The sequence below is a fragment of the Salvelinus namaycush genome, chromosome 23, assembly GCF_016432855.1.
Source record: "Salvelinus namaycush isolate Seneca chromosome 23, SaNama_1.0, whole genome shotgun sequence".
NCBI lineage: Eukaryota > Metazoa > Chordata > Actinopteri > Salmoniformes > Salmonidae > Salvelinus > Salvelinus namaycush.
Genome location: NC_052329.1, coordinates 35,309,173 through 35,329,646, shown reverse-complemented (window position 1 = coordinate 35,329,646; position 20,474 = coordinate 35,309,173). Strand labels below are relative to the sequence as shown.

The 20,474-nt window shown below is 43.2% G+C and overlaps 1 protein-coding gene across 2 annotated transcripts; it reads left to right on the top strand.

Annotated features, from left to right (window-relative positions):
• Positions 1-4,313: 4,313 nt before the first annotated feature.
• On the top strand, positions 4,314-10,242 carry LOC120018372 (calpain small subunit 1-like). 2 transcript variants are annotated; one of them, XM_038961537.1, is made up of 11 exons: positions 4,314-4,396; positions 5,256-5,327; positions 5,469-5,505; positions 6,659-6,751; positions 8,151-8,208; positions 8,361-8,425; positions 8,532-8,600; positions 9,212-9,290; positions 9,461-9,577; positions 9,685-9,743; positions 9,888-10,242. In XM_038961537.1, the coding sequence occupies exons 2-11, from the start codon at positions 5,281-5,283 to the stop codon at positions 9,912-9,914; spliced, it is 651 nt and encodes a 216-aa protein (XP_038817465.1). In that variant the 5' UTR covers positions 4,314-4,396; positions 5,256-5,280; the 3' UTR covers positions 9,915-10,242. The 2 variants fall into 2 exon arrangements, with proteins under 2 accessions (XP_038817465.1, XP_038817464.1); XM_038961536.1 differs by lacking the exon at positions 4,314-4,396 and adding an exon at positions 4,811-4,945.
• The last annotated feature ends 10,232 nt before the right edge of the window (positions 10,243-20,474 follow it).

The following is a 20,474-nucleotide window of genomic DNA, read 5'->3' as shown; positions in this document are numbered from 1 at the left end:
TTGCATCTACATTTCCCGACACTTAGCATATATATGCTAAGTGTATGGAAATGTAGATGTATGTGAATAAGGCGATTGGGTCCTGTGATTCCCAGCCTAGCAACAGGCCAGGGAAATCAGCTTAATCATTATATTTTCTCTCTTTTAGGCGGTTGCTGTCAAAGCAGAGGCAGCTGTGGCCACAGGCAAAGCTCCAGCCCCCGCTGCAAAGAAAGAAGTGGTGAGTGTTTCCTTGTCCCCTAAGAACCATGCCAGAATGAAGATACAGTTGAAGTCGGAAGTTTGCATACACCTTAGCCAAATATATTTAAACTCAGTTTTTCACAATTCCTGATATTTAATCCTAGTAACAATTCCCTGTTTTAGGTCAGTTAGGATCACCACTTTATTTTAAGAATGTGAAATGTCAGAATAATAGTAGAGAATGATTTATTTCAGCTTTTATTTCTTTCATCACATTCCCAGTGGGTCAGAAGTTTACATACACTCAATTAGTATTTGGTAGCATTGCCTTTAAATTGTTTAACTTGGGTCAAACGTTTCGGGTAGCCTTCCACCAGCTTCCCACAATAAGTTGGGTGAATTTTGGCCCATTCCTCCTGACAGAGCTGGTGTAACTGGGTCAGGTTTGTAGACCTCCTTGCTCGCACACGCGTTTTCAGTTCTGCCCACAAATTTTCTATAGGATTGAGGTCAGGGCTTTGTGATGGCCACTCCAATACCTTGACTTTGTTGTCCTTAAGCCATTTTGCTACAACTTTGGAAGTATGCTTGGGGTCATTGTCCATTTGGAAGACCCATTTGCAACCAAGCTTTAACTTCCTTCCTGATGTCTTGAGATGTTGCTTCAATATATCCACATAATTTCCCACCTCATGATGCCATCTATTTTGTGAAGTGCACCAGTCCCTCCTGGAGCAAAGAACCCCCACAACATGATGCTGCCACCCCCGTGCTTCACGGTTGGGATGGTGTTCTTCGGCTTGAAAGCCTCCCCCTTTTTCCTCCAAACATGACAATGGTCATTATTGGCAAACAGTTATATTTTTGTTTAATCAGACCAGAGGACATTTCTCCCAAAAGTACGATCTTTGTCCCCATGTGCAATTGCAAACCGTAGTCTGGCTTTTTTATGGCGGTTTTGGAGCAGTGGCTTCTTCCTTGCTGAGCGGCCTTTCAGGTTATGTCGATATAGGACTTGTTTTACTGTGGACATAGATACTTTTGTCCCTGTTTCCTCCAGCATCTTCACAAGGTCCTTTGCTGTTGTTCTGGGATTGATTTGCACTTTTCGCTCACCAAAGTACGTTCATCTCTAGGAGACAGAACGTGTCTCCTTCCTGAACGGTATGACGGCTGTGTGGTCCCATGGTGTTTATACTTGCATACAATTGTTTGTACAGATGAACGTGGTACCTTCAGGCGTTTGGAAATTGCTCCCAAGGATGAACCAGACTTGTGAAGGTCTACAATTTGTTTCTGAGGTCTTGGCTGATTTCTTTTGATTTTCCCATGATGTTAAGCAAAGAGGCACTGAGTTTGAAGGTAGGCCTTGACATATATCCACAGGTACACCTCCAATTGACTCAAATTATGTCAATTAGCCTATCAGAACCTTCTAAAGCCATGACATCATTTTATGGAATTTCCCAAGCTGTTTAAAGGCACAGTCAACTTATTTTATGTAAACTTCTGACCCACTGGAATTGTGATACAGTGAATTAGAAGTGAAATAATCTTTCTGTAAACAATTGTTGGAAAAAATACTTGTGTCATGCACAAAGTAGATGTCCTAACCGACTTGCCAAAACTATAGTTTGTTAACAATAAATGTATGGAGTGGTTGAAAAACGAGTTTTAATGACTCCAACCTAAGTGTATGTAAACTTCCGACTTCAGCTGTATTTTCCGTTAATTCCCACGGAAAGTTTCCACCTCTGAATATTCCCCAAAATGTGCAACCCTAGCTACTATATGCAACTGCATGCTCTATTGTGAACTTTTCAAACAAAACATATCATGTGTATCTAATCTAAAATAACAGGTGTATGTATATAGAAGGATTTGTACGCAAAACCTGTCTGCTTTAGGCCACTCACCTGTTCTTGAACTTGCTCAGAAAGCCTAGTCGGCTCCTCAAATCTGTTGAGAAAGAGCTGTTACAGAAAACAAAGCAGAGTAGCAACCATTAGACAATGATACGCCATGAACTACTCCATAACATAGCCTCGCCATGAGCTGCACTGTACGAAAACACTTATTCAGAATTACAAGCACTTCCTAATGATCAGTTACGAGCTGCTATATTTAGGTCACACTTTTGTGAACAAAGAAACTCAGGAAGACAACATGAAAGAGTGAGGTGGAACATATGAGGTTGTGGTATTTGTTTCACCGTTGTGCTGTTTGCAGTATGCTTTTTCCCTCACTTTATTTCACTATACTGATCCCACTAGTTCTACTTGCCATTTAATAGGAAGTTAGCTACTAGTGAAGTTATCTTATTTAGAACCAAAGAAGGTCAGTGCTGTGTTATTAATCTCACAAAACCAGACGTGTATCTCTGAATATTGCATTATATGGCATAGCTGTAGAGTCTGGCACGCAACATTACTGTGTAAATAACATTTTACCATGCAAATGCAGGGATATTTCTGAGGTACCGTAAAATAAAGTGCCACCATGCTTTCTTATAAGACCCTCCTTTGCCATATACTGTACCTCACTGAGGATCATGGGCTGTTTGCATTCAATGGCAGGGTACTGATAAAACACATAGAACCCACTGCCTCCTTCCTGCTTCACAGCTGTCGTTCTGAAGTAGCTCCCTGCCTTCAGAGGCTGCAAATCAAGCAGGTATGATAAAGTTAATAAGTATTTGCACAAACCACACTGTCTATACAGTCCAAAAACATGAATGACACTGCTCTCCCTATTGAGACCCTAAATCTTGCATTTCCTATTGTTAAATTGAGAACAAGGAAAAAGCTGAAAAAAAGGAAAAGCTGGAGAGTTTATGGAATACAACAGCCTGAATGAGCACATTCAGAGTGCAGTTAGTTTCTAAATGAGAGAGAGGAACTTACGTCGAGACCGAATACCTCGTCGAAGCAGCGGGAGCTCCTTAGGTACCAGGAGATGTTGAGTTTTACCGGAGGTTCACAGTGTTCTGTCAACCCTGAAACAGCAGACATCTTATGAAAACAACTTAGTCACAGAGCTCTCTCCAGATCTGTTCCTGTCTGAGGGCCAGAGTCAGGGCTAGAGGCTACTACTTCCTCCCCCAACAACTTCCTCCCCATGCTCTTACTGTAGACACAATAAAGTAGCTTATTGTATACAGTAATGCTATTATACAAATATCCTGCATTGACAGTATACCATCCTACAATTCTAGTCATAGGAAGGGGCAATCATGTTCTTGCTATATGATATTCTACAAGGTTCAGTAAATAACTGAGTTTTATCCTAACTTTCAGGAACATAAGCGAGGTTATCGCCTACTTACATTTCAGCTGAATGACAGTATTGTTAAACATTGTCTTGGTGAAGAGGGAAAAAAGTTTCCTGTAACACAAGCTGTGAAAAAATGTAAAACATGTGAGTACTGCAATAGATTTTGACAACATTTAGATAGTCAATATTCTGATTAAAAACCTGTAGGGTTTTAAATGATCTGAACAAAATAGCTGAATAGTTGGAACGTAGGTAGGCATGATGGTGAGCCAAGATTCAATATTTGCCCAGGGGCAGGAAGTCTATGAATGAATGGATCGGATCACTTACTATTTATTACTTGTATTGACTAGTCGTGAAACAAACCCATATTGACTAACACTGATAGTTTTTTTTTTTAAGGATAATTTGTCCGGTCCAATCAAGGGAGAATGATAGTGTTACATTGCGTATAATACAGTGGAAGCGGTTACAATGTTACATTGTCGCCAGAATGGTGCAGGTGCGTAAAACGAAGGCAAGTATTGTCTCAATGCCTCATTCTGTAGATTGCGACAGCATATCAACTGTTGAAATAGATTAATCTGGCTGAACTAAACAATGTTCTTACCAAGATAGCATAGCCTATCTAGGCTACATATGATGCTTTGATAGCATAATAAAAGTGCTATTTTTATTCATTTGTATTCACTTTACACGCCCGTTAAATGCAGTGTCAGAGCCGGGTAAATGGATCTTAAACGTGAACAGTGTACGTTGTCTTGTCTTGTGCGTTGTCAACAACACTGTTTTCATGGCGCTCGCCATTTGTACCAGGACGAATCCACAGCTACAACTTCCGGAGCGCTCCTGCATCCTGCCTGGGTCCTTTGTCTGACATCACAATGTAGGCGGTTTTCCGTGGACACCAAACCGGAGAAAACGTTTTCAACTTGGGAAGGTGAATGTACTTTCTTATTGGACAAGTTCACACAGCGTAGCTTCTTCGTTTTCAAATGTGTCCCCTCGTTTCAGACATCTAACGTTACATTGCATGCAAGTTGTAGGTGATGCAAATAGGTCTTTAGTTCGAAAGGAAAAATGCCATTCTAAAAAAACATTTATTAGGACATGAAATCTTATGCCATTGTTTTGTAAAACAGCATCAGTTAATGCAATGAACATTAGGCCTTGTACCCTCAATTGATCATTATTTTAAATCTATGTGACTCAAACATAATACAAGTGTTGTAAAAGTGTCCTCGGAATTAGTCTCATCGTCCGTAATATCATCAATAGGGAAATGCCAGTTATTCTTGACATAAATTGACGGGTTATAGGACCCAGAGTCATTCCGACCTGTCTCTCCCCTATGGTGCGCACTTCTCTATTGGGCAGGGGTGTGGAGCTCTGATGCATTGAAAAATAACTCCTTGCGGAATTGGGTTTGTACCAAAAAGGAGTGCCGTCACGTCAGTATCTGCCGACTTCAGCAACGCATTTAGTCGCTGTAAGTATTAATGTCAATTTAAGGGAATCAGATTGCCTTCACAAGTTTATCAGACTGTTTGACGTTGGTTTGTTTTGTCTTCTTCGTCACTTTTGACATCTGCTGCAGAGGTTATACTGTTTGTGCTACTTACCAATACAGGCCAGGGAGTAAAGTTTTCAGCGGGAGCCTCAACACCCATAACACATTTATTACAGCCGGACATACTGTATTATGGCTTGTTTTCGCTCTTGTCGCTTTTTTGTTTAATCGGTCAGATGTTTGATGATCGAACTCTTAACATTTTTTCTCTCTTGACTCCTTTTTGTAGATTTTCACCTCTGTCCCTCATCAAGATGTTTCTGGCCAAAAGACTCATTGGTGGCATCCTGGATGTTGTGAGGTAGGCCTGGCTCCTTTTGACACGCACACACACACACACACACACACACACACAAACAAACACTGTCAGTATACTCACTTCATTCATGACATTTATTACATTTATTAAATAGTAATAGGTAATTCTTGTTTTCTCCAACAGCAACATCGACCCTGGTCAATTTGTGCCATCCGATCCTGTGAGTAAACCCTTTAGCACCAATTTTCCTTCAGAACAATTTCAGAACATCATCAATCAATCAATCAAATGTATTTATATAGCCCTTCTTACATCAGCTGATATCTCAAAGTGCTGTACAGAAACCCAGCTTAAAACCCCAAACAGCAAGCAATGCAGGTGTAGAAGCACGGTGGCTTGGAAAAACTCCCTAGAAAGGCCAGAACCCAGGAAGAAACCTAGAGAGGAACCAGACTATGAGGGTGGCCAGTCCTCTTCTGGCTATGCCGGGTGGAGATTATAACAGAACATGGCCAAGGTGTTCAAATGTTCATAGATGACCAGCAGGGTCAAATAATAATAGTCACAGTGGTTGTCGAGGGTGCAACAGGTCAGCACCTCAGGAGTAAATGTCAGTTGGCTTTTCATAGCCGATCATTCAGAGTATCTCTACTGCTCCTGCTGTCTCTAGAGAGTTGAAAACAGCAGGTCTGGGACAGGTAGCACATCCGGTGAACAGGTCAGGGTTCCATAGCCGCAGGCAGAACAGTTGAAACTGGAGCAGCAGCACGGCCAGGTGGACTGGGGACAGCAAGGAGTCATCAGGCCAGGTAGTCCTGAGGCATAGTCCTAGGGCTTAGGTCCTCCGAGAGAGAAAGAAAGAGAAAAATAAAGAGAGAATTAGAGAGAGCATACTTAAATTCACACAGGACAAGACAGGAGAAATACTCCAGATTTAACAGACTGACCCTAGCCCCCCGACACATAAACTACTGCAGCATAAATACTGGAGGCTGAGACAGGAGGGGTCGGGGGATACTGTGGCCCCATCCGACGATACCACCGGACAGGGCCAAACAGGCAGGATATAACCCAACCCACTTTGCCAAAGCACAGCCCCCACACCACTAGAGGGATATCTTCAACCACCAACTTACCATCCTGATACAAGGCAGAGTATAGCCCACAAAGATCTCCGCCACGGCACAACCCAAAGGGGTTGTCTTATGATAGTCTTATGATAGTGCACTCACTGCCGACTGGAAAGTTTTAGAAGTAAACACTACTCTTTTCAGCAAATGAGCCACAACTGTTGCTGTCCTGCATGCCAGACCGCAGTGAAGAGGGCTGTGAGTGTTAGTGTTAACAGAACCTGTTCTGTGTTTGTGTCCTAGCCCCCACCACGCAGACCTCTGGCCTACGCGGAGCAGAATGAGAACGACGAGGAGAGACAGTTCCGCAAGGTGTTCCAGCAACTCGCTGGGGATGTAAGTAGTTATTGTTTTTCAACTTATGCACTTCTACTACTATCATATCTTATCCTATTCACCTCCAAACCTACTGTCCTTTCCTATACTATTCAGAGAAGTAAAGAGCCCAGATAAGTCAAGTGTGCCTCTTGATTCTCTTGATTCTAGCTATGAGTCATTGAGAGAAGTTCATCTTAGGCTTTCGTCCATCAAATTCAGTTTCCATAAGTGTGTCATTGTATAACCAGGCCTGTTGTTGAATGTTTTAAAGTGGCTGTTTCATTATGTGGGTTTCCACAAGGGCAACACACAGTTGTTAAAATTATTTACATTTACCCACTGTTAGTGGTTTATTGTAATATAGTGCAGACCAACGACCAGTGTTAATTAAGTTACAGTATTTGTTTCTGGTGTATTATCTTTTGTAGGTGCAGCCAACTATGCATGGCATGGATGGTATTTCATTTTTGGGCTGATGATACACTGGCACAATCAGTGTAACCCTGTTGTTGCCTCTTGTATCCCAGTTAAGTCTTGTTTGCATTCCAAACCCCTCCCCTCCACTCATTCACCCTGCTTTATCAGGAGCCAGTCTTCAGAATGTGGTTCAACCATCTACCCAGACATAGTGAATTTGAGGCTTCAAATGTGCTGTCCGTCATGCACTGGTGCCAACTAATAGAAGCCTTTTGGAAGAGTACAGTAAAGACCTCCGGTTGGCTTAAATCATTGATTCCGCCCCATTGGTTATGGTCACTAAGCCCAGGGCTCCACAGACATTTCCTTCCTGTGACGAACACTGCATCATGGAGTTTGACAACTTCATTGGGTGCCTGGTTGCTCACAATGATTCATTACTGTTGGACCAGGCAGTGGTGGAGTAAGAGACTGGGGATATGGTTTGCTGACAACCCAACCCTGGTTGATTCCACTGACAAGAAGAGGGACTGGTTCCTCTATGTGCTTCCTACCATTGTCTGACAGGGCGGCTCTCTTGTCTGGTTAGGTTTGTGGGGGTGGGGTTGTAGATTGTGTGAGTCATAGATAGGGGTGGATACATGTTCTACTGGTAAGCTCAGCTGGCAAAGATCGACTTTAAACTGATGACTAGCCCGAACTCATTGAGGCCTTACTCATAAGGGGAGGGAACACAAGATTCATATGGAATGAAACCTGAAGATATACCTGCTGCAAATGTGTCTGCTGAAAGTTGATACAATGACTTAGGTTGTTCTAATATGTCACACACAAATACAGAGAGAACTATGTATTTGGTCCATGATTGTACTCCTAAAACATCTGTTCATTAAAGTAATCTCAATGTCCTTATCGTTTTATGAGCTGAGTTGTGACCCAAATACATGTAGGCATTTACAGCGTATGAGGATTTACTTGTGTATCTATCTGTGTATTATAGGACATGGAGGTGAGCCCCACTGAACTGATGAACATCCTCAACAGGATCATTGGAAAACGTGAGTGCTATTCTTACACAAACACCATGCTTGTGTCTATATTTGTCTTTGTACACCTCTTGCACACATAATGGAGTCTAAGCGCAAGACGGGTTCCATGGAATGGTTTTCTGTGTTGTAGTGAAGGAGTGGTCTGTCTGTGTTCATTTCAGGTACTGACCTGAAGACTGATGGCTTTAGCATCGAGTCATGCAGGAGCATGGTGGCTGTCATGGACGTATCCTTCCACATCAGTGTCTGTATTAGGATGGAGGACTACACTACACTATACTATATTATCAGAGTAGTTGATATTAAGTTTTACCTTAACCCTGAGCACACAGAGCGACAGCACAGGGAAGCTAGGTTTCCATGAGTTCAAGTTTTTATGGAACAACATCAAGAAATGGCAGGTGAGTTCAGTCCTCTTGTTACATTTTTCACAATCGGCACTGTATGAACAATTGTGTGAAATGATGGACATTTCTGTGAAACGTTTGCCTTGAGCTAGAAATGATTTACATGTCTTTGCAAGAAATTCATATAAAACCACCTACAACTTCCAACAGTCCTCTTACGCCGTTAATGTAAGAATGTTGTTTTATAAATGTTATGTTAATACACTCTTAATAAAAGGTGCTATGGTCACCGGACTATTACATTGACCCCCCCTTCCATTTGTTTTGTACACTGCTGTTACTCGCTGTTTATTATCTATACATAGTCACTTCACCCCTACCTACATGTACAAATTACCTTGACTAACCTGAACCACCCGCACACTGACTTTGTACCGGTACCCCCTGTATATAGCCTCGTTGTTACTTTTTATTATTTAATTTAAAAAATATATTTTTTGTAAATACTTTTTTAACTTTTCTTGAACTGCACTATTGGTTAAGGGCTTGTAAGTAAGCATTTCACGGTAAGGTCTACACTTGTTGTATTCGGCGCAGGTGACAAATAAAGTTTGATTTGATGAACTTTGACCTCTCGGTGTAACTTTATTTCCGCTATGATTCAGTGCATCTACATATCAAATGACGCAGACCGCTCAGGGCTCATCTCCTCAAACGAGCTTCCCGCTACCTTCAAAGCTGCAGGTGAGCTCAGAGATCATGAGAACTGGAACATGGAATTGCATATCTTTGACATCATAAGGCCCTTATAACAATGACAACAAACAGCCATGACAACTGATGAAAGCTAGGTTGTTCCTGCATATATGTGTTTGGTCTCATTGGTGTCTCTCTCCTGTTATGTCTGTGTGCAGGCTTCCCTCTCAACGACCAGCTCTTCCAGTTGATGGTCCGCAGGTACAGTGATGAACAGGGCAACATGGACTTTGACAACTTCATTGGGTGCCTGGTCAGACTGGACGCTATGTGTCGTAAGTGATTGATCCTCAATGCTCTCCTGCTCAGTCCGATTATGTTCTTGATTTCAGACTTTTTCCTTTTCATTGCCCTTCAGTAATAGTGTTTTGTGCATTTTCAGGAGCTTTCAAGACTCTGGACAAAGATGATAATGGAACTATCAAAGTCAACATCCAGGAGGTAAATTAGGTTTCACTATTTGCTCTTTGCATTTAAACGTTGTGTTTAGGGTTAGGGACTATTTTTAAGATTAATGACTGGATATAGGAACTGAAATTAGACCTAAATAACCACACCTCTTATTGTGTTCTGCTTTCTCCGCAGTGGCTTCAGTTGACCATGTACTCTTAAAACATCAGGGAAAGCCTACAAAAAGCCTTCATTAATCTCTCTCTCTCTCCATTTAAGATTTTTATTTTATATTACCATTGTTATTATTGTTTTACAGATGTTCATACATCATTGTCATGAATGTTCATTCAAGTTATCACTAGATGGCAGCATTGCAGAAACACCAGGAGGCACACGTTTACTTTACTACCTTTCTATAGTCCAAATATTTTTACGTTTTTTGTTTTCCTTTTTTTTGGCAACACACTTTTGGTCAAACATTCCATACTGCTATGTAATGTAATATATACATTCTAGTGCTCAATAAAGGGGGCAATATTACCTAATACTTGCAGCTATCTCATTTATTACAATTTCTATGTTCTGCTTTTGCTCATTAAATAAATGTTCTCTCATGTGTTTGTAAATAACTAATATTTTTGTGTTATTGTAGTAATTTCACAGACTTTTACAAACCAATTCATTAATAAAGTTGATTGTTATTCAGTTATTCATCAGCCCCTCTCTTAACTTCCACCTCCGCTGACTAATAGCCAGTGGTGGAAAGTACTTAAGTAATACTTTAAAGTATTTTTTACTTAAGTCGTTTTTTGGGGTATCTGGTTTGCTTAATATAAGCAATTTGAAATTATTTTAATTTTATACTTTTGATACTTAAGTCTATTTAAAACCAAATACTTTTACTCAAGTAGTATTTTACTGGGTGACTTTCACTTTTATTTTAGTAATTTTCTATTGAGGAATCTTTACTTTTACTCAAGTATGGCAATTGGGTACTTTTTCCACTACTGCTAATAGCCTACGCTTGGCTGCCTATTAATTTTATTTACACACTGCATGGGCAAAAGGAGAAGCACACAGAACAGCGGCTGATGCCAAGCACAGGTACCCGGGCTGTTTCCAGAGCAAGGAGAGAGCGGCTGTTCAAGGAGGCGTGATCGCGGAGGAACGACTAGAGACAATAAAATGAGACACCACTCGTCAGGGCGTAAGGTCGAAGTCAGCCACCAATTGGGTGAGCGGGTGGTAATCGGGGCGTGTCATCGGACTTACCTTGGGGCAGAGCGGACCTGGAAGGCAGGAACAAAAACCTTCGAGATGATGCTGAGGGACCGGGTAGATCAATGAACAAACAGGTGACGGATGTTCCAGTGGATTGTTGGGCAAAGTCGAGGCAAACACGACCACTCATATACAGTAAGTTAAAGGTAAGTTTAGAGGCGATTTAACAGTGTTTATAACTTTATAGACGTAGGTGCTTTTTATATTATAATATAGGCTATGTGGAGGCTAAGCTTGACCCATCGCATCAACACTGTTTATCTATTTATTTATTCGCTTTGACACTGTTTATCTATTTATTTATAGCCTAAAATAGTTACAAAGTATGGCTAAATAAGTAAGCTGTGTACAAAGGCTGAAGAACATACGCACATCCAGGTTCTTTCCTCAGGTGCTGGAGTTGTAGGCGAACTCATGGAAAACAGAAAGGAAAAAGTTGCACACTGCTGCTCCTGCTCCCAGATGATATTTATTAACAACGTTTTGACCTTTAGGTCTATGGATGCCTGATGAAGACCTAAGGGTCGAAACGTTAATAAATAAGTAAGCTGACATGGAATTGTTTTAAGATGCTCATACCATGCATCATTTAGCCATTTGGTTTTGAATTTTAGTACCCCTTTAGGTATAAAAAAAAACATTTCAAGAAAGTATTTGAAAAAAATATTACGTTTTTGGCCTTTACTACTAAAGCCCATAGAAACGCATTAAATAACACATTCATAAATGTAAAAAAAGGACAGTAAAAAAATAGATCATAAGAAACAAGGTTTGAAGTGTCTGTCCTATATCTAGGAGATGTAAAAAAGCTCAGGAAATATATATATATATATATATTGTTTCACAAATGTAACCCCTTCTTTCTTTGGGCACAAAATTACAGTACCTCCTTTCCTCCATTTGTTTGTATGGGTTACGTTCAGACGAGTCCTGTGATACTAGCGGGGGTTATAGAGCAAAACGGAGACCACCATCGTGTTCCCTTCCATTGAGTGGAAGTGCGACATCGGCGGATGAGGTGGATTGATGTGATCTCCTTTGGTGTACGTTACAGGCAGTGGCAATTTTAGCATGTCAATCTTGGTGGGGCAAACCAAAAAATGCTGGCAAAGCCACCACACAACACATCACTAAACAATACATTAATTTCACTATAACGGTGACAGACGGTGTCCACAAACTGTTAGGGGGATACATAGCTGTCCTAACAGCAGAGTCCCAACAGCAGTCCCAACACCTTACCACTGCTACACCTGGCTATAAGCGGAGCCTTGCCTGGCAACAAAACAGTTCATTCAGCCTCATTTACTGCCTTTAAAAAAAACTGAGCTGATGTAACCGATGTGAAATGGCTAGCTAGTTAGCGGTGGTGCACACTAATAGCGTTTCAATCGGTTACGTCACTCGCTCTGAGGCCTTGAAGTAGTTATTCCCCTTGCTCTGCAAGGGCCGCGGCTTTTGTGGAGCGATGGGTAACGATGCTTCGTGGGTGTCAGTTGTCTATGTGTGCAGAGGGTCCCTGGTTCAAGCCCGGGTCGGGGCGAGGGGACGGACGAAAGCTATACTGTTACATTGGTGCCGTGACCCGGATCACTGGTTGCTGCGAGAAAAGGAGGAGGTCAAAAGGGGGGTGAGTGTAACTGATGTGAAATGGCTAGCTAGTTAGTGGTGGTGCGTGCTAATAGCGTTTCAATCGGTGACGTCACTCGCTCTGAGGCCTTGAAGTAGTTGTTCCCCTTGCTCTGCAAGGGCCGCGGCTTTTGTGGAGCGATGGGTAACGATGCTTCGTGGGTGTCAGTTGTCTATGTGTGCAGAGGGTCCCTGGTTCGAGCACGGGTCGGGGCGAGGGGACGGACGAAAGCTATACTGTTACACTGATATGGCTGACTTGCTTAAAAAAACATGGTTTCTACTGACAATTGAGACGTACAAACTATGGCACAAGGGGACAACTAGCGGATAAGAGGCAATCCGTAATTTCGATTAAGACATTAATGAGCGAGCTAGGACGGACGTAATCAATATAACTATTTGTTCAGAACTTTTGAAATGTACAGCAACAGAATTCAGAACATGGGCCGTTCTTACAGTGTTCTCCCTGTACATCAAGTCAGAATCGTAGTATAAATAAAGGAGGCTTAATAAACAGACAATGAAAGCTTTTACAATATTCAATGATTACATTTCTCAAAAACAGGTTATAGGCTACATGTGCACCACCAAATCAGAACAGTAGGCGAAATTAAGAGGGGAAAATAGACCAAATTATTAGGTTGAGGCACATAGGCTACTAACAGCTTACTACACAACATACACTTAGTAGTACTTTCTTAGCTACAGTATACATATCTCCCTGTCATGCCCTGGCCTTAGTTATCTTTGTTTTCTTTATTATTTTAGTTAGGTCAGGGTGTGACATGGGGGATGTATGTGTTTTGTATTGTCTAGGGGTTTTGTATGTTTATGGGGCAGTGTCTAGTCTAGGTGTATGTATGTCTATGGTTGCCTAGATTGGTTCTCAATTAGAGACAGCTGTCTATCGTCGTCTCTGATTGGGAACCATATTTAGGCAGCCATATTCATTGGGTAGTTTGTGGGTTATTGTCTATGTGTAGTGTTTGTGTCAGCACTATTGTTAATAGCGTCACGTTCGTTCGTTTGTTGTTTTGTATAGTTTGTATAGTGTTCTTCGTTTCGCTTAATTAAAGGAAGAATGTATTGTTATCACGCTGCGCCTTGGTCCTCCTCTCTTCCAACATACAACGATCGTGACAGAATAACCCACCAACCAAGGACCAAGCAGCGTGGTAAAGGACAGCAGCAGCAGTGGCAAAATACACAGGTGTCCTGGACATGGGAAGAAATTCTGGACGGTAAGGGACCCTGGGTTCAAGCTGGAGAATATCGCCGCCCTCGTGAAGAGCTGGAGGCAGCTAAAGCCGAGAGGCGGTGGTATGAGGAGGCAGCACGGAAGCGCGGCTGGAAGCCAGAGAGGCAGCCCCAAAAATTTCTTGGGGGGGGGCTCTCGGGGAGTGTGGCGAAGTCAGGTAGGAGACCTGCGCCAACTCCCCGTGCTTACCGTGGAGAGCGAGAGTACGGGCAGACACCGTGTTATGCGGAAGAGCGCACGGTGTCTCCTGTACGTGTGCATAGCCCGGTGAGGTACATCCCAGCTCCTCGTATCGGCCAGGCTAGAGTGGGCATCGAGCCAGGTGCCATGAAGCCGGCTCAACGCATTTGGTCTCCGGTGCGTCTCCTCGGGCCGGTGTACATGGCACCAGCCTTACGCATGGTTTCCCCCGTTCGCCAGCACAGCCCAGTGCGGGTTATTCCACCTCGCCGCACTGGCCGGGCTAAGGGGAGTATTCAACCAGGTAAGGTTGGGCAGGCTCGGTGCTCAAGAGCTCCAGTACTCCTTCACGGTCCGGTATATCCGGTGCCACCTCCTCGCACCAGCCCAGCACCACCAGTGCCAACACCACGCACCAGGCTTCCTGTGCGTCTCCAGAGCCCTGTTCCTCCTCCACGCACTCGCCCTGTGGTGCGTGTCTCCAGCCCGGTACCACCAGTTCCGGCACCACGCACCAAGCCTCCTGTGCGTCTCCAGAGCCCTGTACGCCTTGTTGCTGCTCCCCGCACTAGCCTTGAGGTGCGTGTCCTTAGCCCGGTACCATCAGTTCCGGCACCACGCACCAGGCCTACTGTGCGCCTCAGCAGGCCAGAGTCTGCCGTCTGCCCAGCGCCGCCTGCGCTGCCCGTCTGCCCAGCGCCGCCTGCGCTGCCCGTCTGCCCAGCGCCGTCTGAGCCGCCCGTCTGTCCTGAGCCGCCAGAGCCGTCCGTCAGTCAGGAGCCGCCAGAGCCGCCCGCCAGTCAGGAGCCGCCAGATCCGCCCGCCAGTCAGGAGCCGCCAGATCCGCCCGCCAGTCAGGAGCCGCCAGAGCCGCCCGCCAGTCTGGAGCTGCCAGAGCCGCCCGCCAGTCAGGAGCTGTCTGAGCCGCCCGCCAGTCCGGAGCCGCCCCTCAGTCCGGAGCCGCCCCTCAGTCCAGAGCCGCCCCTCCGTCCAGTGGCGCCCTCTAGGATGGTCTTCAGTCCGGGACTCGCTGTAAGGGTCCCCGCTCCCGAGGCGCCACCAAAGCGGGTATTGACTATGGTGGAGTGGGGTCCACGTCCCGCACCCGAGCCTCCGCCGTAAGAAGGCCCACCCGGACCCTCCCCTTCTGTGTCAGGTTTTGCGGCCGGAGTCCGCAACTTTGGGGGGGGGGGGGGGGGGGGTACTGTCACGCCCTGGCCTTAGTTATCTTTGTTTTCTTTATTATTTTAGTTAGGTCAGGGTGTGACATGGGGGATGTATGTGTTTTGTATTGTCTAGGGGTTTTGTATGTTTATGGGGCAGTGTGTCTAGTCTAGGTGTATGTATGTCTATGGTTGCCTAGATTGGTTCTCAATTAGAGACAGCTGTCTATCGTCGTCTCTGATTGGGAACCATATTTAGGCAGCCATATTCATTGGGTAGTTTGTGGGTTATTGTCTATGTCTATGTGTAGTGTTTGTGTCAGCACTATTGTTTATAGCATCACGTTCGTTCGTTTGTTGTTTTGTATAGTGTTCTTCGTTTCGCTTAATTAAAGGAAGAATGTATTGTTATCACGCTGCGCCTTGGTCCTCCTCTCTTCCAACATACAACGATCGTGACACTCCCTGGCATATTACATCATTTATGCAGCAGCATACAATACATTTTTGGACTCACCTTGTTGTGCTAAGCTCATTTGAACAGGAAGGTGGTGCGGCGGTCCTTTGTGGGCAAATTTTGTCATCAAACTTTGTCATCAAAGTCTGGCATTCTCTGGATTTATGGTGCTTTCAAGACAACTGGGAACTTCGAAAATAACAAGGTCGAATCATGATGACGTCAGTGACCTTCAGGCCGGAGCTTTAGAAAGAGGCCCGAGTTCCCAACTTACAATACTGAGTTGGATGACCTTTCAATAAGTATTTTCCCAGTCAGAGCTCGTTTTTGCCCAAGTTGCCAGTTGCCTTGAACTCACTGAAGTCAGATTTCCTAGTTCTGATTTAACAGATGTTTTGAGCGTGGCAGAAATTATGCTGGATTGACAGCATGGCCAATGTTTTTTTATTTTACTAGGCAAGTCAGTTAAGAACAGTTAAGTTAAGACAACGCTGGACCAATTGTGCACCACCCTATGGGACTCCCAATCATGGCCAGATGTGATGCAGCCTGAATTTGAACCAGGTACTGCAGTGCCACCTCTTGCACTGAGATGCAGTGTCTTAGACCACTGCGCCGCTCAGGAGCCTAAAAAGAGACCCTTAAACCCAGACTTGGGACCACACTTACTTCATTGAATGTCAGGCTAGTGATTGCTTTACAATGCTTGGACTTAGCCACGGATTCCTTCCAAATCACTCATTGTTAGACTTGCTATTTCCAACTTGTTGTGTAATGTTTATGTCCAATGGCCGATGAGCACCGATATGTTTTATCTATAATGTCTCTTCATTATTGCTCTTCATATGACAAGGATTTAAAAAGTATTTGCCAGTAGATTGTCGACTTGTTTCATGATGATGACTGCTAGCTAAGATTTTGAAAGTATGATGTTGCCATGATCAGTCCAATCAAAGCTACTGTAGATATAACGAGATTTGACGTAATTCTATCTGTGGCCAATGACATTGAGACGTCTTGGATGGGAAGTTCTAATGTAACTTTATGGCAGCACCCAAGGCGCTTGATTTTTCGATGTCTATTCTTAGATTTGGCTGTGACGTAGTGTCCCCATAAGTGATAGAACACTGAGACAATCACAGCGCAACTAGAGAACATTACCAACCTCTACGCTCCGTATATTCTGCTGGCTGCCCCAACACCACAGAAAGCACTGAGCTAGTCTGAAACATCTGCATTTTGGAGCTGCCTTACTCAAGAAAGCAATTTGTATGCGACTTTATTAATTCAATTAGTATTATATTTGTTTACATTGTTTTCAAACTGATATGTGACACGTATTAATGCCAAAATAACATGCAAAACAGGCAAACAGGCAAAATAAAATGCTAAAAATGCTAAAAATGTGGGGCCCACCTGCCCTGAATGACGGGTCACCACTGGTTACAGGGGGGTTGGTGGGTGGCATGACAGCTTGCACTTCATCAAGCAACTGTGCACTCATGGAAGATAATATTACACCCTACACCACCACTTAATCAGCCTTTTAAAAAGCATCAAAACGTGCCAAACAGGTGCCAATTGTCCCCATGGCTAAGATATGAATCAGCATGCTTGTCTCATTTCAATCCTTCTGTTTTATTCATTCCTCAAACTTGTTATGAGAACACCCTAACTAACTACCTCTACTTGTCATAAAACTGTGTTGTTTGTGACTGTGACTTTTATATTATACATTCATTCTGTTCTTCTATTTAAGCATACGAAAACAGGCACATGTTGCACACAATACTTCACAGCAAGTTCTGTGTTTGAAAGATAGGCAACCCTTATGAGTTATGGAAATGGCTGTCATTACCATCAACGATGTGATGCGTAGGTGGGGCAGTAGGAGTGCTACAGGAAGCTTTTGGTTGAGATGTATTGTCTGTCTCATTCTGATCTGCATATCTGGTACAGCAGATACAGTGGTCATTGAATCAAGGGCAGGAGACAGGGAATCTGCATTGAGATAAATCAGCTCTGGTTCAAAGTTCTCAAAGTTTCATTCCAGGTGTGACTCCACAGAAAACCAGCTTTTCCTGTGGGCATCCTTACACAACAACTTCTAACCGTCATCATATATACAGTATGTGTCAGAGTCTTTGCAGCCCCCCATTCCCAGAGAAAATACACTGTTGTTAGTTCTGGTTGTCTCTTTTCTTTCCTTCTGTCTTTCTCCCTCCCCTACCTCTCTCCCTCTCTTCCTGGGGTCCAAACACATCAAGGCAATTACATCACACATAAAACAAAAGATAAAACAGTATATTATATAACATTATTATTCCACTACATACACTCCCGGTCAAAAGTTTTAGAAACACCTACTCAAAGGGTTTTTCTTTATTTGTATTATTTTCTACATTGTAAAATAAGATGTAAGACATCAAAACTATGAAATAACACATATGGAATCATGTAGTAACCGAAAAAGTGTTAAACAAATCCAAATATAATTTATATTTGAGATTCTTCAAATAGGCACCATTTGCCTTGATGACAGCTTTGCACATTCTTCTTGGCATGCTCTCAACCAGCTTCATGAGGTAGTCACCTGGTGTGCATTTCAATTAACAGGTGTGCCTTCATAAAAGTTCATTTGTGGAATTTATTTCCTTAATGCGTTTGAGCCATTCAGTTGTGTTGTGACAATGTAAGGGGTATACAGAAGATTGCCCTATTTGGTAAAAGACGACAAGTCTATATTATGGCAAGAACAGCTCAAATAATCAAAGAGGAACAACAGTCCATCATTACTTTAAGACATGAAGGTCAGTCAATATGGAACATTTCAAGAACATTGAAAGTTTCTTCAAGTGCAGTTGCAAAAACCATAAAGTGCAATGATGAAGCTGGCTCTCATGAGGACCAAGTAACAGACACATCTCAACATCAACTGTTCAGAGGAGACTCAGGCCTTCATGGTCGATTTGCTGCAAAGAAACCACAACTAAAGGACACCAATAATAAGAAGAGACTTGCTTGGGCCAAGAAACACGAGCAATGGACATTAGACTGGTGGAAATGTGTCCTTTGGTCGGGAGTCCAAATTTGAGATTTTTGGTTCCAACTGCCGTGTCTTTGTGAGACGCGGTGTGGGTGAACGGATGATCTCCGCATGTGTATTTCCCACCGTAAAGCATGGAGGAGGAGGTGTTATGGTGTGGGGGTGCTTGCTGGTGACACTGATTTATTTTGAATTCAAGGCACACTTAACCAGCATGGCTACCACAGCATTCTGCAGCGATACGCCATCCTATCTGGTTTGGGCTTAGTGGCACTATCATTTGTTTTTCAACAGGACAATGACCCAACATACCTCCAGGTTGTGTAAGGGCTATTTTACCAAGAAGGAGAGTGATGGAGTGCTGCATCAGATGAACTGGCCTCCACAATCCCCCGACCTCAACCAAATTGAGATGGTTTGGGATGAGTCGGACCGCAGAGTGAAGGAAAAGCAACCAACAAGTGCTCAGCATATGTGGGAACTCCTTCAAGACTGTTGGAAAGCATTCCTGTCAAGATCGTCATATGGAATGGACCAAGGTGCAGCGTGGTCAGCGTACATTTCTCTTTATTTGCAAATGTCGCCAACAAAACAATAATACAACAAAAACAACCGTGAAGCTCCGTAAGGCTATACATGCACAAACGAAGACAACTACCCACAACTACCAAAAGGAAAAAAGGCTACCTAAGTATGATTCCCAATCAGAGACAACGTGTAACGTTCTTCGTCGGGCGAAAGAGAGGAGGACCAAACTGCAGCGTGGTGAGTATTCATTTTAATAAGAATACTTAAACAACGAACAAAACAATAAAGTGAACGAACGAAAACGTAACAGTCCCGTATAGTGAACACAAACACAGGAACAGGAACAATCACCCACAACCCACAAAGACAAAACAGGCTACCTAAATATGGCTCCCAATCAGAGACAACGACTGACACCTGCCTCTGATTGAGAACCATATCAGGCCAAACACATAGAAACAGACAAACTAGACATACAACATAAAATGCCCACTCATATCACACCCTGACCAAACAAAACATAGAAACATACAACGCAAACTATGGTCAGGGCGTGACACAACGATAGACAGCTGTCCCTGATTGAGAACCATACCCGGCCAAAACATAGAAACAAACAGCATAGAATGCCCACCCCAAATCACACCCTGACCTAACCAAATAGAGAAATAAAACGGCTCTAAGGTCAGGGCGTGACAATTCCAGGTAAAGCTGGTTGAGATAATGCCAAGAGTGTGCATAGCTGTCATCAAGGCAAAGGGTAACTATTTGAAGAATGTCAAATGTAAAATACATTTTGATTTGTTTAACACTTTTTTGGTTACTACATGTTTCCATATATGTTATTTCATAGTTCTAATGTTTTCACTATTATTCTACAATGTAGAAAATAGTAAAAAATAAATAAAGATAAACCCTTGAATGAGTAGGTGTTCTAAAACCTTTGACCGGTAGTAGTGTATCTACAATACAAAATGTATAATACCACCATACCATACCACAACGTAAGCGTGTTTAGAGTGCGTGTGCTAGTGTGTGTGCGTATGCGTTTGTCTGTACCTGTGTGTGTTTCTCTTCACAGTACCTGCTGTTCCATGAGGTGTATTTTTTATCTGATTCTACTCTTGCATCAGGTACCTGATGTGGAATAAAGTTCCAAGTAGTCATGGCTCTATGTAGTACTGTGTGCCTCCCTTAGTCTGTTCTGGACTTGGGGATTGTGAAGAGACCTCTG

Coding starts and splice junctions, on each gene's coding strand:
- LOC120018372 (XM_038961537.1), top strand. CDS start 5,281: ATGTTTCTGGCCAAAAGACTCATTGGTGGCATCCTGGATGTTGTGAG. Junction 8,426..8,531: donor GCATGGTGGCTGTCATGGAC/GTATCCTTCCAC, acceptor CTGAGCACACAG/AGCGACAGCACAGGGAAGCT. Junction 9,744..9,887: donor TCAAAGTCAACATCCAGGAG/GTAAATTAGGTT, acceptor CTTTCTCCGCAG/TGGCTTCAGTTGACCATGTA.